At 42.9% G+C, this 15,190-nt stretch overlaps 3 protein-coding genes across 5 annotated transcripts in view; 2 read left to right on the top strand and 1 right to left on the bottom strand.

Annotated features, from left to right (window-relative positions):
* Window positions 1–85, bottom strand: part of IFT122 (intraflagellar transport 122) — a 57,832-nt gene extending 57,747 nt beyond the window's left edge. The window contains exon 1 of one of the 2 annotated variants that reach the window (XM_035337250.1): window positions 37–85. The gene's annotated coding sequence lies outside the window, so the exon portion shown is untranslated. The remainder of the gene's footprint in view (window positions 1–36) is intronic. The other variant, XM_035337251.1, reaches the window with a different exon arrangement.
* The window catches only part of SEC13 (SEC13 homolog, nuclear pore and COPII coat complex component), a 22,487-nt gene extending 16,054 nt beyond the window's left edge, over window positions 1–6,433 (top strand). Inside the window, exons 2-9 of the mRNA XM_035337254.1 lie at window positions 207–251; window positions 974–1,089; window positions 1,540–1,691; window positions 2,509–2,642; window positions 3,433–3,566; window positions 4,052–4,172; window positions 4,978–5,124; window positions 5,605–6,433. Coding sequence (XP_035193145.1) covers window positions 207–251; window positions 974–1,089; window positions 1,540–1,691; window positions 2,509–2,642; window positions 3,433–3,566; window positions 4,052–4,172; window positions 4,978–5,124; window positions 5,605–5,715 — 960 coding nt within the window. The 3' untranslated portion in view covers window positions 5,716–6,433. The remainder of the gene's footprint in view (window positions 1–206; window positions 252–973; window positions 1,090–1,539; window positions 1,692–2,508; window positions 2,643–3,432; window positions 3,567–4,051; window positions 4,173–4,977; window positions 5,125–5,604) is intronic.
* Window positions 6,434–8,572: 2,139 nt separating this feature from the next.
* GHRL (ghrelin and obestatin prepropeptide) lies at window positions 8,573–11,582 on the top strand. 2 transcript variants are annotated; one of them, XM_035337257.1, is made up of 4 exons: window positions 8,573–9,209; window positions 9,698–9,811; window positions 10,259–10,367; window positions 11,201–11,582. In XM_035337257.1, exons 1-4 carry the CDS (start codon window positions 9,102–9,104, stop codon window positions 11,218–11,220), a joined length of 351 nt encoding a protein of 116 aa, XP_035193148.1. In that variant the 5' UTR covers window positions 8,573–9,101; the 3' UTR covers window positions 11,221–11,582. The 2 variants fall into 2 exon arrangements, with proteins under 2 accessions (XP_035193148.1, XP_035193147.1); XM_035337256.1 differs by having other exon boundaries at window positions 10,259–11,582.
* The last annotated feature ends 3,608 nt before the right edge of the window (window positions 11,583–15,190 follow it).

Below are 15,190 nucleotides of genomic sequence, written 5' to 3'. Positions count from 1 at the left end.
AGGGCGGGAGGGCGGCAGGACGAGCGGCGGCCGCCGGGGCCGGGCCAGGTCGGGCCGGGCCGGGCCGGGCCGGGCCGAGCCGGGCCGCGGCCTCTGCGGGCTGCTGGGAACGGCCGGCACGGAGCCACGAGCCCCGAGCCGCCTTGAGGGCAGCCCGGCTGCCGCCCAGCCCCGGCCCGCGGCTGACTGTCCGCCTTCCCCCGCAGGTCTCCGTGATCAACACCGTGGACACCTCTCACGAGGACATGATCGTAAGTGCGCGGGGCTTGCTGCCTAAACGGCCGGGAGACGCGGCCCGGCGCCGCCGCGGGTGCTGAGTCAGCTCCCAGCGAGGCTGCCGGCGGTGCCTCGTTAGCAGCAGCGCGACGCGTTAAGAGCGGGGTGCGCGGGGCGGGGGACGGAGGGCGCCCGCCTTGAGGCGCTGCCCTGCTGCGCGCAGGGAAGCGGGGCCACCACGGCACGGAGAAATGCTCCAACGCACGGAGCAGAGCTTCAGGAGGCGGAACTGGTGTCTGTGCCCAGATGTACCGGGGAGAGGACGCACACGTGTGCGTGGGAGCAAAGATCTCAAAGCAATTTGTAAACGCGAGGACTGCTCCTAAACAATGACGTTTCAAACCTAAATAAAAGAGTTGGGCATTTTTACACCAACATTACATAACTAGAAACAAAGGTACGTTACTTGGTGAGGGCTTTCCTCTCGGAGGCACCACGTCCCTGTCCTGGAAGTGCTGTGTGTTACCACCGCATCCCCTGGGCTCTGACCGCATAACGGTGGTGTAGAGAGAACAGCGGCTGGGGGAGAAGAGACCTGTGCGTTTCATGTAGATCGTTTAAAAACTGTCCTTCTTAACCTGTCGTGCTGAGACTTGGTGATCTTTTCACAATTCATGGAGCTACTTTTAAAATGTAGTAATGCTCGTTAAGAAAGCAGAAGTTAGGTGTGCTGACTGCACCTCTCGTTGCCTTACAGCACGATGCTCAGATGGATTACTATGGCACTCGGTTGGCGACCTGCTCTTCAGACAGATCCGTAAAAATCTTTGATGTTCGGAATGGAGGGCAGATCCTCATTGCGGACCTAAGAGGGTAAAGTGTCTTAAAAAGAAGTGGAAGCAGAAGTCTTTAGCATTTTGTCATTTCCCTTCTGGTAGCATAGGATGCACAGTAAATTCCCCTGGGGTCGTTCTTCCTGTGGCTGGTTGTTGCTAAATAACTGTTCGGAGCTGTGAGAGGGGACAGCCAGTTAGAAGTACAGCTGGCTTTCTAATTCATTGCCAACTTAAGACTTATAATTTTCTAGAAGTAAGCTCACCATCTTAATTGCTAACGCAAGGATAAATGGTTGGAATTGTTTTCTGTGGTAGTGGCTTTGCCCGCAGTCTTACATACTATTTTTCATCTTGGCGTTACTCCTATTCTTTGTACCACTGTTGGTGGTGGTGCGCAGAGCACCAGTTTACGACGCGCTGGCTGTGAAACAGCCACAACTGGAGTGGGTTTCTCTCAGCTTTTTCCAAATAACGCTGTTTCTTGCAGGCATGAAGGTCCAGTGTGGCAAGTTGCCTGGGCTCATCCTATGTATGGAAATATCTTGGCTTCCTGCTCCTATGACAGGAAGGTCATTGTCTGGAAGGAAGAAAATGGCACTTGGGAAAAGACATATGAGTACACAGGGCACGACTCGTCAGGTGTGTGGTGTCTGGAGCTGCGATTAATGGGGGGGGTCAGGTTGGAATAAATCCATCGTTGTTAAGGAAGAAAGCCTCTTTCAGACAGACTGGTAAATTAATGGAGAGGCAGTAAGTCTCCTCAGCACGGGGGAAACATTTATGTAATGGCATACTGCAGGATCAGCTGTCTTGATTCATACAGTGTGTGCACAGGAGTTGTTTTACAGATAAATCGCTTTCAGATAAACAACACAGGGTACTGAATTATTGATGCAGTGTTGTATGCACTATGGGAAGGAAGGAAGAAGCTGAGTTTTAGTATGCTGTTTTGTTTTCCCAGAGAGACTGTCTTGTTGCAATGGTTGGTCTTCCTACAAACTTAAGAAGTCTTCACGTCTCTTAGTATTCCAAAGCCCAGCAACACTGGTACTGGCCACCTGAGAAGGGAAAGAGAGACGTGTCTTGCTGTTCAGTATTATCCTCAAAGGCATTGACTAGAATACTTTGGATCCATGCTTCTGAGGCTAGGCCTGGATTAGAAATGAGAAAAGGGCTTTTTCTTTGATACACACCTTTGTTTTGTTACAAAACTAGACTTGCGGTACTATGCTAGGCTGTCAGCTTTTGCTCTAGAGTCAGTGATACTCTTGATACTCCTGCACAGCATAGGCAGAGTTTTTTTTTATCTCATTAAAAGTGCTGCCTTGGTGGTCCCTTTCTAAAATGAGGCCAAAAATAGAGACAGTTTTCCATTATTCACTAATACTAGTCGGTGATTTGGTTAGTTCATCTTACTTAGTCACCGTGTTACAACCCAGTCTGTCTCACCCCTCAGTGAACTCCGTCTGCTGGGCGCCACAGGACTATGGGTTGATACTGGCCTGCGGGAGCTCTGACGGAGCCATTTCGCTGTTGAGCTACACAGGTGACGGGCAATGGGAAGTCAAAAAGATCAGCAACGCACATACTGTAAGTCTGCGTCTTCGGAGCAGTACAGAGTTCTTGGAGCCACAGATAATGTGTAGACTGGATAAATACTGGAATACAATGAAATAATGTGGAACGTTTTCCAAAACCAAAAAAAACCTTGTTTTAAATAAATCCAGTGTAGGAAGGTATGCTTCGTAGTAAGTAAAATGAAGTAGAAAAGACGCATGAAAGCCATTAAACAGCACTGCTAATATGCCTTGATTAAACATTGGTGCTGTTCTGAAAATGGTTTTGATACTAAGAACGTGTCCTGCAATCTGGCTGTGAATAAAATGAAGCTGGAAAAACTGCAGGACTTGTGTTTTCCCCAAGCAGTGGGGATTTTTGCTTAAGTGAACCTTGATAAGCATCTAAGCCATTAATGACAGTGGCTTGCAATCACAGGAAATTGGGCTGTGGACCCGCAGATTCCTTCTGCTGCACTCCTGAATCTTAGCAACTGCGTGTGTCTTGCATATTTTCATTTTTTAACCTGTCTCCCCTGTTTACCTATCTAAGATGATATTTGCCCATAGAACAGTTACTTAGTTACCTAAGACTTTCTGAATAAATGCCCTGTTGAGACTAGACGGTATCTGGAATTCTTATTCATCCAGTGTCCGTCCAGCATTGCACAGGAATGCTAGTTTCCTAAACAGGGCTTATTTCTCCTCCTCCAACCCAAAATAGATGGTATGCTAGGTGTCCTCTGCCCCCTCAGCAGCTTTCTATTTATTTAAAGCAAGCAACTTTTCGTAATGAATAATGACATTTTTTTTTCCTTAACTAGATTGGATGTAATGCAGTTAGCTGGGCTCCTGCTGTTGTACCAGGCAGCCTTATAGAACAACCATCTGGTCAAAAACCAAACTACATCAAACGATTTGCATCTGGTGGCTGTGACAACCTTGTGAAGATCTGGAAGTAAGTGCTTGGTTTCCGGTCTTCAGAACCTTTAAAATGTGTTCTTTATAGTCTCTAAACATCCCTGCTGGCATCTCTATGCTTTCATTTTTAATTATTATATTTTTTAGAGAAGTACTTCAGAAATAGAAACAATGTGATGACTTCCAAATAGTTACAGCAATTCATGTCAGACCTGCTTAATCTTGTCTTGAAAAGTGGCTTTTTAATCATCGTTGATTACAGTTGTTATTTGGACAATAGCAGATCTCTGCACAGTAACTGAAGACCAATTACTCTTCTCCTGTGCTGCATTCTGTCCTCTAGAAGGGATTTTGTGTAAGCTGTAGAGCTTTTTGGAGAAGAGTAGGAAACGCTTGTGCTTTGTACTGTTTGGATGAACCAGGAGTCTGAAAGCTACAGAAACCGTCTTCCAGAACAAGAGCCGGAAAGTATGACTGTCTGCTGCTGCCGCCACCCTTCTAACTGTATAAATGCCTTTTCAGAGAAGAAGATGGTCAGTGGAAAGAAGAGCAGAAGCTGGAGGCTCACAGTGACTGGGTTCGAGATGTAGCCTGGGCTCCATCCATAGGTTTGCCAACAAGTACCATTGCTAGCTGTTCACAGGTAAGGCTTCCATGGGAGTGGCAGGGCAGGCTCTCGTTGCCTTTTCCATTTACAAGAGAAAAGGGGAAGGAAGTAAAGGAATAGTAAAGGTAGAACTGTTGTAACAGGTCCTCTTGGTAATCCTCTTCTGTATCTGGGCCTGTGCTTGAAAGCCTTTGAGTCCTGTTCCCATCAAACTCAGAGGCCCAACGGAAGTATTTCTGGATGAAGGTTTGTGTGGGTGCAGCTCTGTGCCAAGTACTACCTTTTGGTTTGAAAAGTGTGAGCAGAAGGGGCCCACTATAGGGAAGAGCTTCAAACTAAAGTTGTATTGTAATGTCTCTAGACCAAACTCACTGCACTTCTAGCAAAAAAATACTGTTTTATAGTAATTTGTGTTCTTAGTCATTGTCAGCCCTGATGTCCTCACACTTCATATTGACTCCAGTGTTTTTGCTGCTAATAGGAATTCTGGAACTGCATGATTTTATAGCAAGAGGGCGACTCAGTAAGCTGCTAACTTGCTGTCGTGAGATTGGAAAGGAAAATACCAGCAGATATATATGTATTTTGAGAGAATTCCTCTGGTGTTTGCAAGTCGTCTGTTGTGTGCAGTTTCCCTCCTCAGAGCTGTACTTACACCTTGCCTTTGTCGGCAGTAGGAAAAAAGCCCCTTCACTGTGTTGAACAAAGATCGATGTAAACACATCTAGAGCTCCTGTCAGAGCTGTGACTTGCAAGTACAGTCATAGCTGGAAATGCTAACAAACTTGTTTTTTCTGTTAAAATTAGTGGTCCAACCAAGTCAGCATTGTTGCTTTTATAGGATGGCAGAGTGTTTATCTGGACGTGTGATGACGCCTCTGGAAATTCATGGACACCAAAACTGCTGCACAAGTTCAATGATGTTGTCTGGCATGTGAGTTGGTCCATAACTGCAAATATTCTTGCAGTGTCTGGAGGAGACAATAAAGTGAGTACTGCTGCCTCGGCTTTTACTCTTGCATGTCATATTTTCAGAAGAGCTGGGATGAGGCAGGGTGTTCTCACTTCTGTTTGAATCAAGACTGTTAAAGATTCTGCTTTTCTGCAAGAGTGTTGTTTTGGTTTTTGTTTTTTTCTTTTGAATTACCAAAAGGGGAGGAAAGACCCTAGCCCCTGGCAAGCTGCTCGCGCTGCATTCTTAGTCCTTAATGGAGACTGGAAATGCAGGCTTAATTTCATTTTGTAGGATACTACCACCAGATTTCACTCTCTCCCTCCTTCTCCCTTTCCCCCTTCAGGGGTGGATAATTTAGTATGCAGCAATAAATCACGTGGTAACCTAGACAGCCCTGCAATGCCTGACTTCTGTAGTTGTAGCCCATCACCAAAACAGTGATGTGATCATTACAAGGAAACGAGAAACTGAGAATGTGTTAAGGCTGAAATTTTTTCCTGCTCTGTTTTCAAGGTCACGCTATGGAAAGAATCAGTAGATGGACTGTGGGCATGCATCAGCGATGTCAACAAGGGCCAAGGAGGAGTGTCTGCCATTACAGAGGGGCAGCAGAATGAGCAGTGATGCAGGAGTGAGCAGTCCAGCAGCAAGAAGTGATCACTAATACCTGATTTGCAATTTTTCTTGACTCGGATGAGAACTGGTTTTATCTAAACTGGACGTGAACTTGGGAAATAATTATCCAATTTTATGAGCACTCTATAACCAATGCTGGGAGGCTACAATGTGTTGATAATCAGCCTTAATTGACATTCCCTTAAGTTAAAGGTGAATATCAGAGCAAAGTACTGTGCCTTGTGCTACTCCTTGGTGCTGTAAAAGTCGTACCCTGCCTTCTGGTTTAGGGATCAGATTTAATTGGATATGCTGGGGTCAGACTTCAAGCACTTGAGTAGAACAGGAAGAGGCAGGCTGTCGTGGTGCCGATGCCTGAACTCTTCTGTGCAAGGGGACGAGTATTCTGTCCGTCCAAGTGAGGGGGAGGGCTGGTGGAGTTACCAACAGGAGATGACATCCTGGCAGTAGTGAAATGGTGCTTAGATCCTCTTGAAAATAATGTGCTTTATGTGGGTACGTGGAAGTCTCCACATTTTCCTGAAGATGAAAGGGAGTAGCGGAATGCATATGTACTTTGCTTTACGGTAATCTCAAACTTGGTTATTTAACCAACATCAACAAATCAAAATACAATTTGGAGATTTTTTTTAGCCACACTTCTGTACTGTACCTCAGGTTTTTGTTTAGATACCAACGGAATAAAGTGTTATTGCTTAAAGCCTGGTATGCTGTATTTGGTAATTTGTCACGGGGGCCTTACCAGGTTTGTCTACAGCCTACTGTCAAACACAGAGCAGCGTGGTGGTGTCTCATCTATGGTACTGGCTTTGTAGCAGCTGGGAAGTTAGTAGTCCCCGGGAGTCTAACGGTACATGCTGTAAGAAGGAAAATGAGAACAGATGTTTGAATATAGCTGTGAAGGCAAGTGATACCTCCTCCTGGAATAGGTCCAGTGAGGGCAAAACTTTATTCTCTTGCCTGAATTGCAGTGGCACATAACAGCTAAGTGTGTAAGGCTCACACAAACCAGTTTTCAGTATGTTATCAGCTAAAAGCTGAAGCACTCTTCACACCCCACAAAAGGGAAAGCATTTAACTAAAAGGTCACGTTTTTCCTTTATGCTTTGTACCTGTTCTCCAAAGTAGTGGTTCCAATGCTCTTCGTTTTCATTCAGTCAAGGATGATGTACCCCTTTACTAGAAAAACCTTATTTCTGAAGCTATAATAACCAAATAACATCCTAGTTTCTCCAATAAAAACACAGAAATGAATTACCTTCCTATAGACCAACAGCAGTATGCAATATTACTGTTCTTGCTTAAACGCATTGTAGCCTTCACACACAAAAAAATCATCCAAAAGTTTAACATTGCATTCAAACAGCTTGGTTTGAAGTTACGCAGCAAAGCAGTATGTTCTTTCATTTTCATTTCTATTAAGATCTCAACTGCTAAACTGAAAGGGCTGCCTTACATTCTGAGTATCTTACCCATTCACCATGTTTTGATATGCAATACCTGGTCATCTAGGAAGGCTTTACAGTGGCTTTAACTGCTGCAAAGATGAAACGGTTTTGAAATCAACGACATTACCTCCAATAAAAAAATCAAAACCAAAACCTGATTCTTAGTCAACTTTTATTATACTTCGTTCTAATGAAAAAGGGGCACTAACTTGGTAAGCACACAAAAGAAATGTTTTCATATGGAGGCATTAGGTTCCATGATTCACCACATTAAAAGTTCACCTTAAATTTTATGAGTTTCAGTGCTAATGCTACTTAGGAAGCCCAATTCTGCCTTTTATCCCTTCATGCTTAAAATGCAATGTACTAAAATGTTTTTTAGTAATGATCAAAGTATCAGGAAAAGAAGTATATACTCAACATAGGTTTCTTACTGAGGAAGTTAAATGCAGCTGCTCAGTCTGATGAATGCCAACACGCTCTCCTGTGCCAATGTCTCATCAGCGTGCATCACAGCTTTGCTAAGTCCATCGCCTCCTTTTGTTGGCAGCTTTCTTACCAGTCACCAGCTTCCAGGGCTTCAGCTGATGGCCATGGACATGTTTGAGAAGTGATTTTCTTTTAATACTTGGACTGTTCCATAAACCTAATTTGCAACATGACTGCACAGTGTTTGAAATTACCAGCTTGGAGGCAGTGACATGACACGTGGGAAGAGGGAATTTCTTGAATCATGTCTGCAGAAGAAAATAAATAAATAGAACTGCATCCTCAGATAAAACGAGTTCTCCAAACCTGCAGGTGTGCTAAAGAGACTGTCTGCTTTGGCCAGAGCACAGAATGGTTGCTCCAGGTAGTGACACTCCCTGTTAAATTTCCTCCAACAGCCAATCTGACTCAGTTAAAGTCTTCCTTGTCTTCTCAGCTTCATACATTCCCTAAGCCTTCCTCAGTCCTGCTACTGGAAGTTTGTGGTCGGCAGTGTGAAATAAATCCCACCGATTAGCCACATCATTCAAATCTAGCTAGAATACGAGCAACAGAAGGTGCAAATTTGTCATCCGTTACCATATATTCCTTCCTTATTCCTACTGCTCCTCAGGTTTAAACAAAAATCCCAATTCCTTAGCCATCACTACTAAGCTTCACTGAAGTCTTTAAAATGTAAGATTTTTAAAGTAATGGAAGCAATGTTTCCTAGGTATCATTTTCAGTTCCAGTCTTTCAGCAAAAGACAACAAAACTGGATAAAACAGAACCCAGTTACACCATATCAGATAACATTAAAAAGGCTTTGGGGCTTTTCCTTTTTGAAAAATACGCGTTACAGCTATTAATTTTTAAAAGGAACAATGTTAACACCGTGGGAAGAAAAAAAAAAAACAAAACCTCCCGCTCCACTCCCTACTCCATTTCATTATAAATAAAACACAGCAACAGATGTATGCAGTTTCCACCTTTCTGTTGATTTAGTTATCTTAGAAGCTGACCAAGTTTCCAAGGAATTTAAGTACATATCAGACCACATTTCCAGAAATATCATGGCACAGAACAAATATTCCCCTCTCTATATAAAATGCTTCAGAAAGCAGCACTTTGGTGAAGCTACAAAACTAACCAAGTGACGTTTTGTAGGATCTCTGACTTCTGCTGGTTTTCCCGTGTAATTCCTCTCTGCTAACCCATCTGCTCCAGTTATTACAGCTTAGTTACAGAAGAAATCACCGTAAGTACTAATCTCTTTTTGTCCTTTTGCATGAAACAAATGTTTTCTTAACACATTCATTTTTAGAAATAACTTCAAGTCATTCAAGTCAGGAGAAATATTTTCACTGGGTCAGGAATCAATTAAATACAGAGATTATAAAATGAGTTTAATTTTTTGATCTGTTTTCAGGTTCGACACACCACCTAACAAAGAAAATCATGTTTCTCAGAGGTACTCTGCTGGGAATTCTCCTTTTCAGCATCCTCTGGACAGAAACTGCTTTGGCTGGGTCTAGTTTTTTAAGCCCTGAATTTAAAAAAATACAGGTAAAAATTGTGAATAATACTTTTTCAAAATTATCCTCGTCCATAATTCCTTAAAGCCAAAATTCTTTGCAACATTCAGGGTAGGTTTTATACAGTGTCTGGAGAGGAAGGAGTTGTTCCAGAGAGCTCCTGTAACAAACCGTTAGCACAGAACTCATGCTTTGGGAATACACTAATCTCACTCACTAAGAATTAATCATTTTAAAAAAGAACAACTGAAGACAAAGCAGCCATTTAAAACATTTGTTAAACCAAATAATGTTGTTAAACCAAATCCCTGTTAACGTGAATGCAGCAATAGTAGTGCTGTTATTACATACCCACACATCCCCTACCTTTAAAAGAAGCCTATTAGGCTTTACCTAATTGGCAGGATCTGTGTTAATTATGTTAATTAGTTAATTATGTTAATTATGGGTTTTAGTGCCCCACTACAGAGTAGTTTGAATATGGAAGTCTACATGGATGTTATTTTGCTTGCTTTCTAGCAACAAAACGATCCAACAAAAACAACAGCAACAACACATCGTCGAGGCACAGAAGGCTTTTGGGATGCAGATAAGACAGGGGCAGAAGATGACAACAACAGTATTGAACTCAAGGTTTGTATTTGTGCCCACATACAAGTTCAGGAGATGGGGTTGGGGTGGGAATAGTCTTTCTGCCACAGGAGGTCTTTTCTTGCCACAAGTGAAAGCCACTATCGGATTTAATTTGAAAGACAAGTATGAAATCTGCTAGCACTGATGGTATGAAATCATTTAAAATTATCTGCACTAAGACAGATCACAACCTGCTGTTAAGGACTCACATTTCAGAACGAATATATACGAGTTTCTTGTCGTTTTCTCTCTGGTTTACTGTGCAGTTTGGTCTGCAGCAGCTACATGCTGTGTTTGTCAGGTATTGGTTACATGCCTCAGCACTGTTAGATGAATAGATAACGTTTTTATACCTCTTGGGTATCATCATGCACCTGAATAAACTTAACCTGCAGTGTCCTAGTCCAAAAATTGTCTGTTAAACTCTGTCTTTTAATGTTTTTACAGTTTAATGTTCCCTTTGAAATCGGCATCAAGATAACAGAAGAGGAGTATCAAGAATATGGACAAGCATTGGAGAAGATGCTACAGGACATGCTCGAGGAAAATGCTAAAGGTACTTTCAACCAAATCATAAAAGTGGCAGAAATTTAAATATATATATATATCATCTATATCATCTATTTTGTTATGTAAAGCAATCAGAGCAGCATTTTAGAAGTGATTGGGCCGAAGTTGCCACTAAGAGAACCGCTAAAATATCAGATGTTCAGAAAATGCAAAGAACTTTGAACAATCACATTAGAGTACCTTAGGAAGTAGGGGGAGGCTTCCTTTCCTTACACTGCCCATCTTTTTTTTTTTTTTCTTTTTTTCTTTTTCCCAATGCCCTCAGTTCCCAGCATTTCCATATTTTCTCAGCTATGACTTTTCATGCCAAAACGTGTAAAACAGTATCTTATCATTAACTAAAATAGCTCTAGCTGTTTCACTGATAAACTTCTAATGACTAACTCTCACCACAAACTGTTTGTTGTTGTTGTTTTGTTGTGTTTTACTTTTACAGCCTTTCTTTATTTGCACTCATCTATATCTATATTAAGCTGTCCCTTCCAAATCTTTTAAGGTTTACGTCAGTCTTTGTATCTGTATTACACACTCCAACTAAAAAACACGTCAGGCTGCTTCTTCCACCTTGCTTTTCATGATCCCAGGATTCTGCCCCAAGCTGTCTGTTCTTCTCTAAAGTCCTTCTGAAGGGCTACCTCTATGGCCATTATACGATAAGATAGTTCTATGCATGCCTGCCCCTGTAGAACGTAACTCTGCGAAAGCCACCCATCTTCTGTCTTCTTTTGAGCGCTTGTGGCACTTCTGGACAGATGATCAAAACAGGATTTTCAGAAGAACACTACAATTTTCAAAATAATCTATCTTCTGCCTTTTCAGTAACTCCAGTGAAAAACTGAGGCAAGCTGAAGGACAACCACAGCACTCAATGAGCTGATTTAAGTTTTACTTTAAAATGAAATTGTTCCTGATTTCACAGCTTTTAAGAAGGAAGTACATGAACCTGAGTGGTTTGCCCTGACAAAAAGACATCATACAGATGAACTGTTAAGTAAAAATACAAGATCTACAACCAGAAATAGTACAGGGCAATGTTAATCACAGGCAGACGTGTAGGCTTAATTTCTCCTTTTCTTAGTAACTACTGTGATTATTCTAAATGACATGCTTGAAAGCTATATGAAACTCTTCTAGAACTGATGGAAACATCTTCTTACGCTTCTGTACACTTCTATATTAGAAAATAAAGCTAATGCTGAAACTGCAATTACTTGTTATTTTTAAGAGTATCTCAAATATGACAGTTCATGTAATAAACTGTGCAAACTAGATGCACAAGGAATCAACTTTCAGTTGCCAAGTTGCAAAATTGTCAATGGAGGTGTTAACATGGATATTATTAAGGAAACTATCCAATATCTCTTCCAGTTAAAAAACAAACAAACAAAAACAACCAGTTAACTTACTTGGATTCAGAACTATATCCATACTAGTGCTACATATCAGTGGGAAACAAGGTAATTTTTGTGTACAAGTGCATGCACCAGTATGCTTCACTGTAGCACACACTCTGTTCTGTACGTAAGCATTTCCATGCTTCCAAAAAGCCTAAACGAATGCCTGTAAGGAGATCAATGACTCCGTGAAGATTTTTTGGACTTCACTCGTGAAGATGTTCTGTAAAGTACTCTTGAACAAGCTAACGTGATAAGGGTAAACACAACTGCAATGGACAGTTCTTAGATGCGTTTCGTTTTCCTGACACAGAATTAATTGCCCAGAGGAAGTGATCCCTCTGCTGCCACTAGCACCGTCCTCTTACATACTCCACCCGAAGGCAAACAAGAATTGTCCAGCTTGTTGAGCAGAACGTTCTAAGGTTGCCAAACAACAAAACAAACAAAAAAACCCTTTGTATCTAAATGTGTGCAATATTCTCTATTTTGCAAATACACCATCAGCCTCAAGAGGGTAGCAGAGCCTAGCGATGCACTGCTTTCTTATGGACAAAATAGGTCCGATGCGCTTATCTGCCTAGAAAGCAAAGAGGAAGCATCACATTCTACAACTATTCTGTTCAAACGGATTTTTTTTACAGTCTCTCTTCCTTTGGAAGCAGAAGAATAAGTAAGCAAAGCAGTGAATCCCGCAGAGAGATCCGGGAAGTGCTCCAGGAATTGTTCCACATCGCTGCAGCTGCCAGTAAAGCGATGGCTAAAGATAAGAACGAAGCATTGGATGGGGGTCATACAACCTGATTTGGAGAATAGAGACTAAAACTTCTTAGTGAGAGTTCGAGATGGCACCTTTCTCTTCTGAGTTAACTACTTTTGAGCTCTCTCTAGCCAACTGTGAAAAACAGTGGAAATTCAACTAGCAGGTTAAAAGCTTAAAAGCTAAGGGTAATTCCCTTAAATAGAATCACCTGTGACCTGTTTCCACATGAAATTAAGTTAAAAATCACTGGAACCAAATTTGTTTGTTTGTTTTTAATACAAAATGTGCACCTTGTATACTATCAGTTTCAAAACACTTTGTCACTGTCAGATTCCCTACAGTTTTGCTCTCATCATGCTTAACCTCAGAGTAAAACACATCAGAATTTGTCTCTTTGTATGCTAGTATTAGCTGATTGTTCGACATCACAGGATATTAGATTCAGACGTTATCAAATTATACAAACAAAACTAGGGTAAATAGTTAAAGAACATTATGACTGGTTTTGACCAACAAAATATACAAACTCAACGTACATTATGGTTTCATGGCCTCACTTCAGATAAAAAATTGCCTTTTCAAACGCCTGATGGTCTACAGGAAGCAGACAAATACAGCAAGCAAAGAAAAAAAAAATAGGATTTTTACGCCAGCTCCCTATGTAAAGAGAAATCCTTTCTCAATCCATTATGTTCTTCGTTGCAGTTTGTTGCAACAACAGTGAGTGAAGATTTGAAAGACTTCCGCAGAGAGGCATTACTTCATAACTAAAATCGGAGTGCTGGGAACAGCACCGGATGTCACAGATGACGTTAGATTGCCCTCCCAAGAGTCGTTAACGAGAGAAGGAAATTATGAGTAAAACCTGAAAGATTAATTTACATTTGCATTTATCGTAGCATCATAGAATCATTCGGGTTGGAAAAGCCCTCTCAGATCATCAGGTCCAACCTTTAACCTAGTTCTGAAGCCTGCCACTAAAGCATGTCGCTAAGCTCTACGTCTGCACATTTTTTGAAGACCTCCAGGGACAGTGACTCAGCCACTTCCCTGGGCAGCCTCTTCCAACACCTCACAACCATTTCAGCGAAGACATTTCCCCTAATATGCAACCTAAACTTCCCCTGGTTCAATTCGAGGCCATTTCCCTTCACCTTAGCACTTGGTGCTTGGGAGAAGAGCCCAGTCCCCACCTCGCTACAACCTCCTTTAAGGCAATAGTGAAGTACAATAAGGTGTGCCCTGAGCCTCCTCTTCTCCAGGCTGCACAACCCCAGCCCCCTCAGCCGCTCCTCACGACTTGGGCCCCACGCCGCCCCAGCCCCGCAGCCCCACCGAGCCCTCCCAGCCTTGTTTTCGGTGACTGCGCTCAAGGCTGGAAACATTTGCTGCTGACACAAATATTGCAGGACGGACTGATGATGAGCAGTGACGCCACGCAATTTTATTTTGTGTGTGTTTTTATAAGTCTATGAGTAGAGCTTTGTGCTTTCAGACACAGGTAGTTACTAAGTGATAAGGTTTTGGAAAAGCTTCAGTTAAGACAGAAGTTCGGCGTTGGCGCAGATTGCTGCTGGCAGGATGGCGCCACAGCCACCTGCCGGACCGAGCACGCCTCTTCCTTCGGTTCTAACAACCCCTGGCGGACACGAGCAGGGCGTTGCCCGACTCCCGCTTCCATTCCTGCGGGGACCGGGCTCCCCTCAGGCGGCCCGGAGGAGGGCGGCCACCCCGCTCCGCGCCCCACAGGCCGCCTCCGCCGGGCACCCACTGGCCACTGCCCCTCAGGGGACGGACCGGGGGCGGGACCTGCGGCCGGGCCCCGGCGGCGATTGGCTGGCCCGCGGTGGCTCCTGGCACCGATTGGCCGAGCCGGGTCGGGCGGGAAGCGCCGTGGGGCCGTCGCTAACTGCTTAGAAACGAGGCAGCAAACGCGTAGTAATTAGCGCCAGGCACGTGACTCATTAATTAAGCACGAGCTCATGATTAAGTGCGAACAAAGATGTTGAGGCGCTTCCCCATGACCACACGTTACTTCAGGAGGCTGGACTATGGCAGGTGTCTGTGCTACAAATCACAAAAAAACAGCACGTGGAGACAGGGCTTTTTTTTTTTTTTATTATTCTCAAAAATATTACAGAGAGTATAAACGTGCCAAGTTAAGGCTAAAACATACATCATAGTGAATAGCCAGCAGATACATAACAGAGCACCATTATTATAAGACTATGCCATATATTACATATGTTACATTATACTTATGTAACCCTACAAGATACATATTACCTCAGTATTTTACAATTAACATAGAATAACAACTGGTTTTTGTCACTATTTTTACAGCTTCAGTGTTTTTGCTCCGTGGTATAAGGGGAACAAAGCCTTTAAAGTATTTTAGACGTGTCAAAATTAACTTTCTCGCCAGGTTTCCCGTTCAGCTCTGGTGCACGGCTTGGTGTGCTTCCCCCCTGAAGAGACCCGAGGTGTTCCCTCCGGAGCTCCCAAAACGCAGCCACGAAAAGTATTAAATTTTCATCCTTGTGAGGTATCTCAGTTATACCTCAAAGCAGAATTAAGCAGGTACCAACCAATCCAAATACTCCGTATTTCTTATGTCAGTACCAGCCTTTTTTTTTTTTTTTTTTTTTTTTT

Source organism: Oxyura jamaicensis, chromosome 12 (genome assembly GCF_011077185.1).
Source record: "Oxyura jamaicensis isolate SHBP4307 breed ruddy duck chromosome 12, BPBGC_Ojam_1.0, whole genome shotgun sequence".
NCBI lineage: Eukaryota > Metazoa > Chordata > Aves > Anseriformes > Anatidae > Oxyura > Oxyura jamaicensis.
The sequence above is the reverse complement of the archived record's forward strand: the minus strand, read 5'-3'. Positions and strand labels throughout refer to the sequence as shown.

Bases quoted from the DNA above. Each gene is read 5' to 3' on its own strand.
- GHRL (XM_035337256.1), top strand. From the start codon at position 9,102: ATGTTTCTCAGAGGTACTCTGCTGGGAATTCTCCTTTTCAGCATCCTC. The intron at 9,210-9,697 runs GTAAAAATTGTG...CTTGCTTTCTAG, and splicing joins CTGAATTTAAAAAAATACAG to CAACAAAACGATCCAACAAA. The intron at 9,812-10,258 runs GTTTGTATTTGT...ATGTTTTTACAG, and splicing joins ACAACAGTATTGAACTCAAG to TTTAATGTTCCCTTTGAAAT.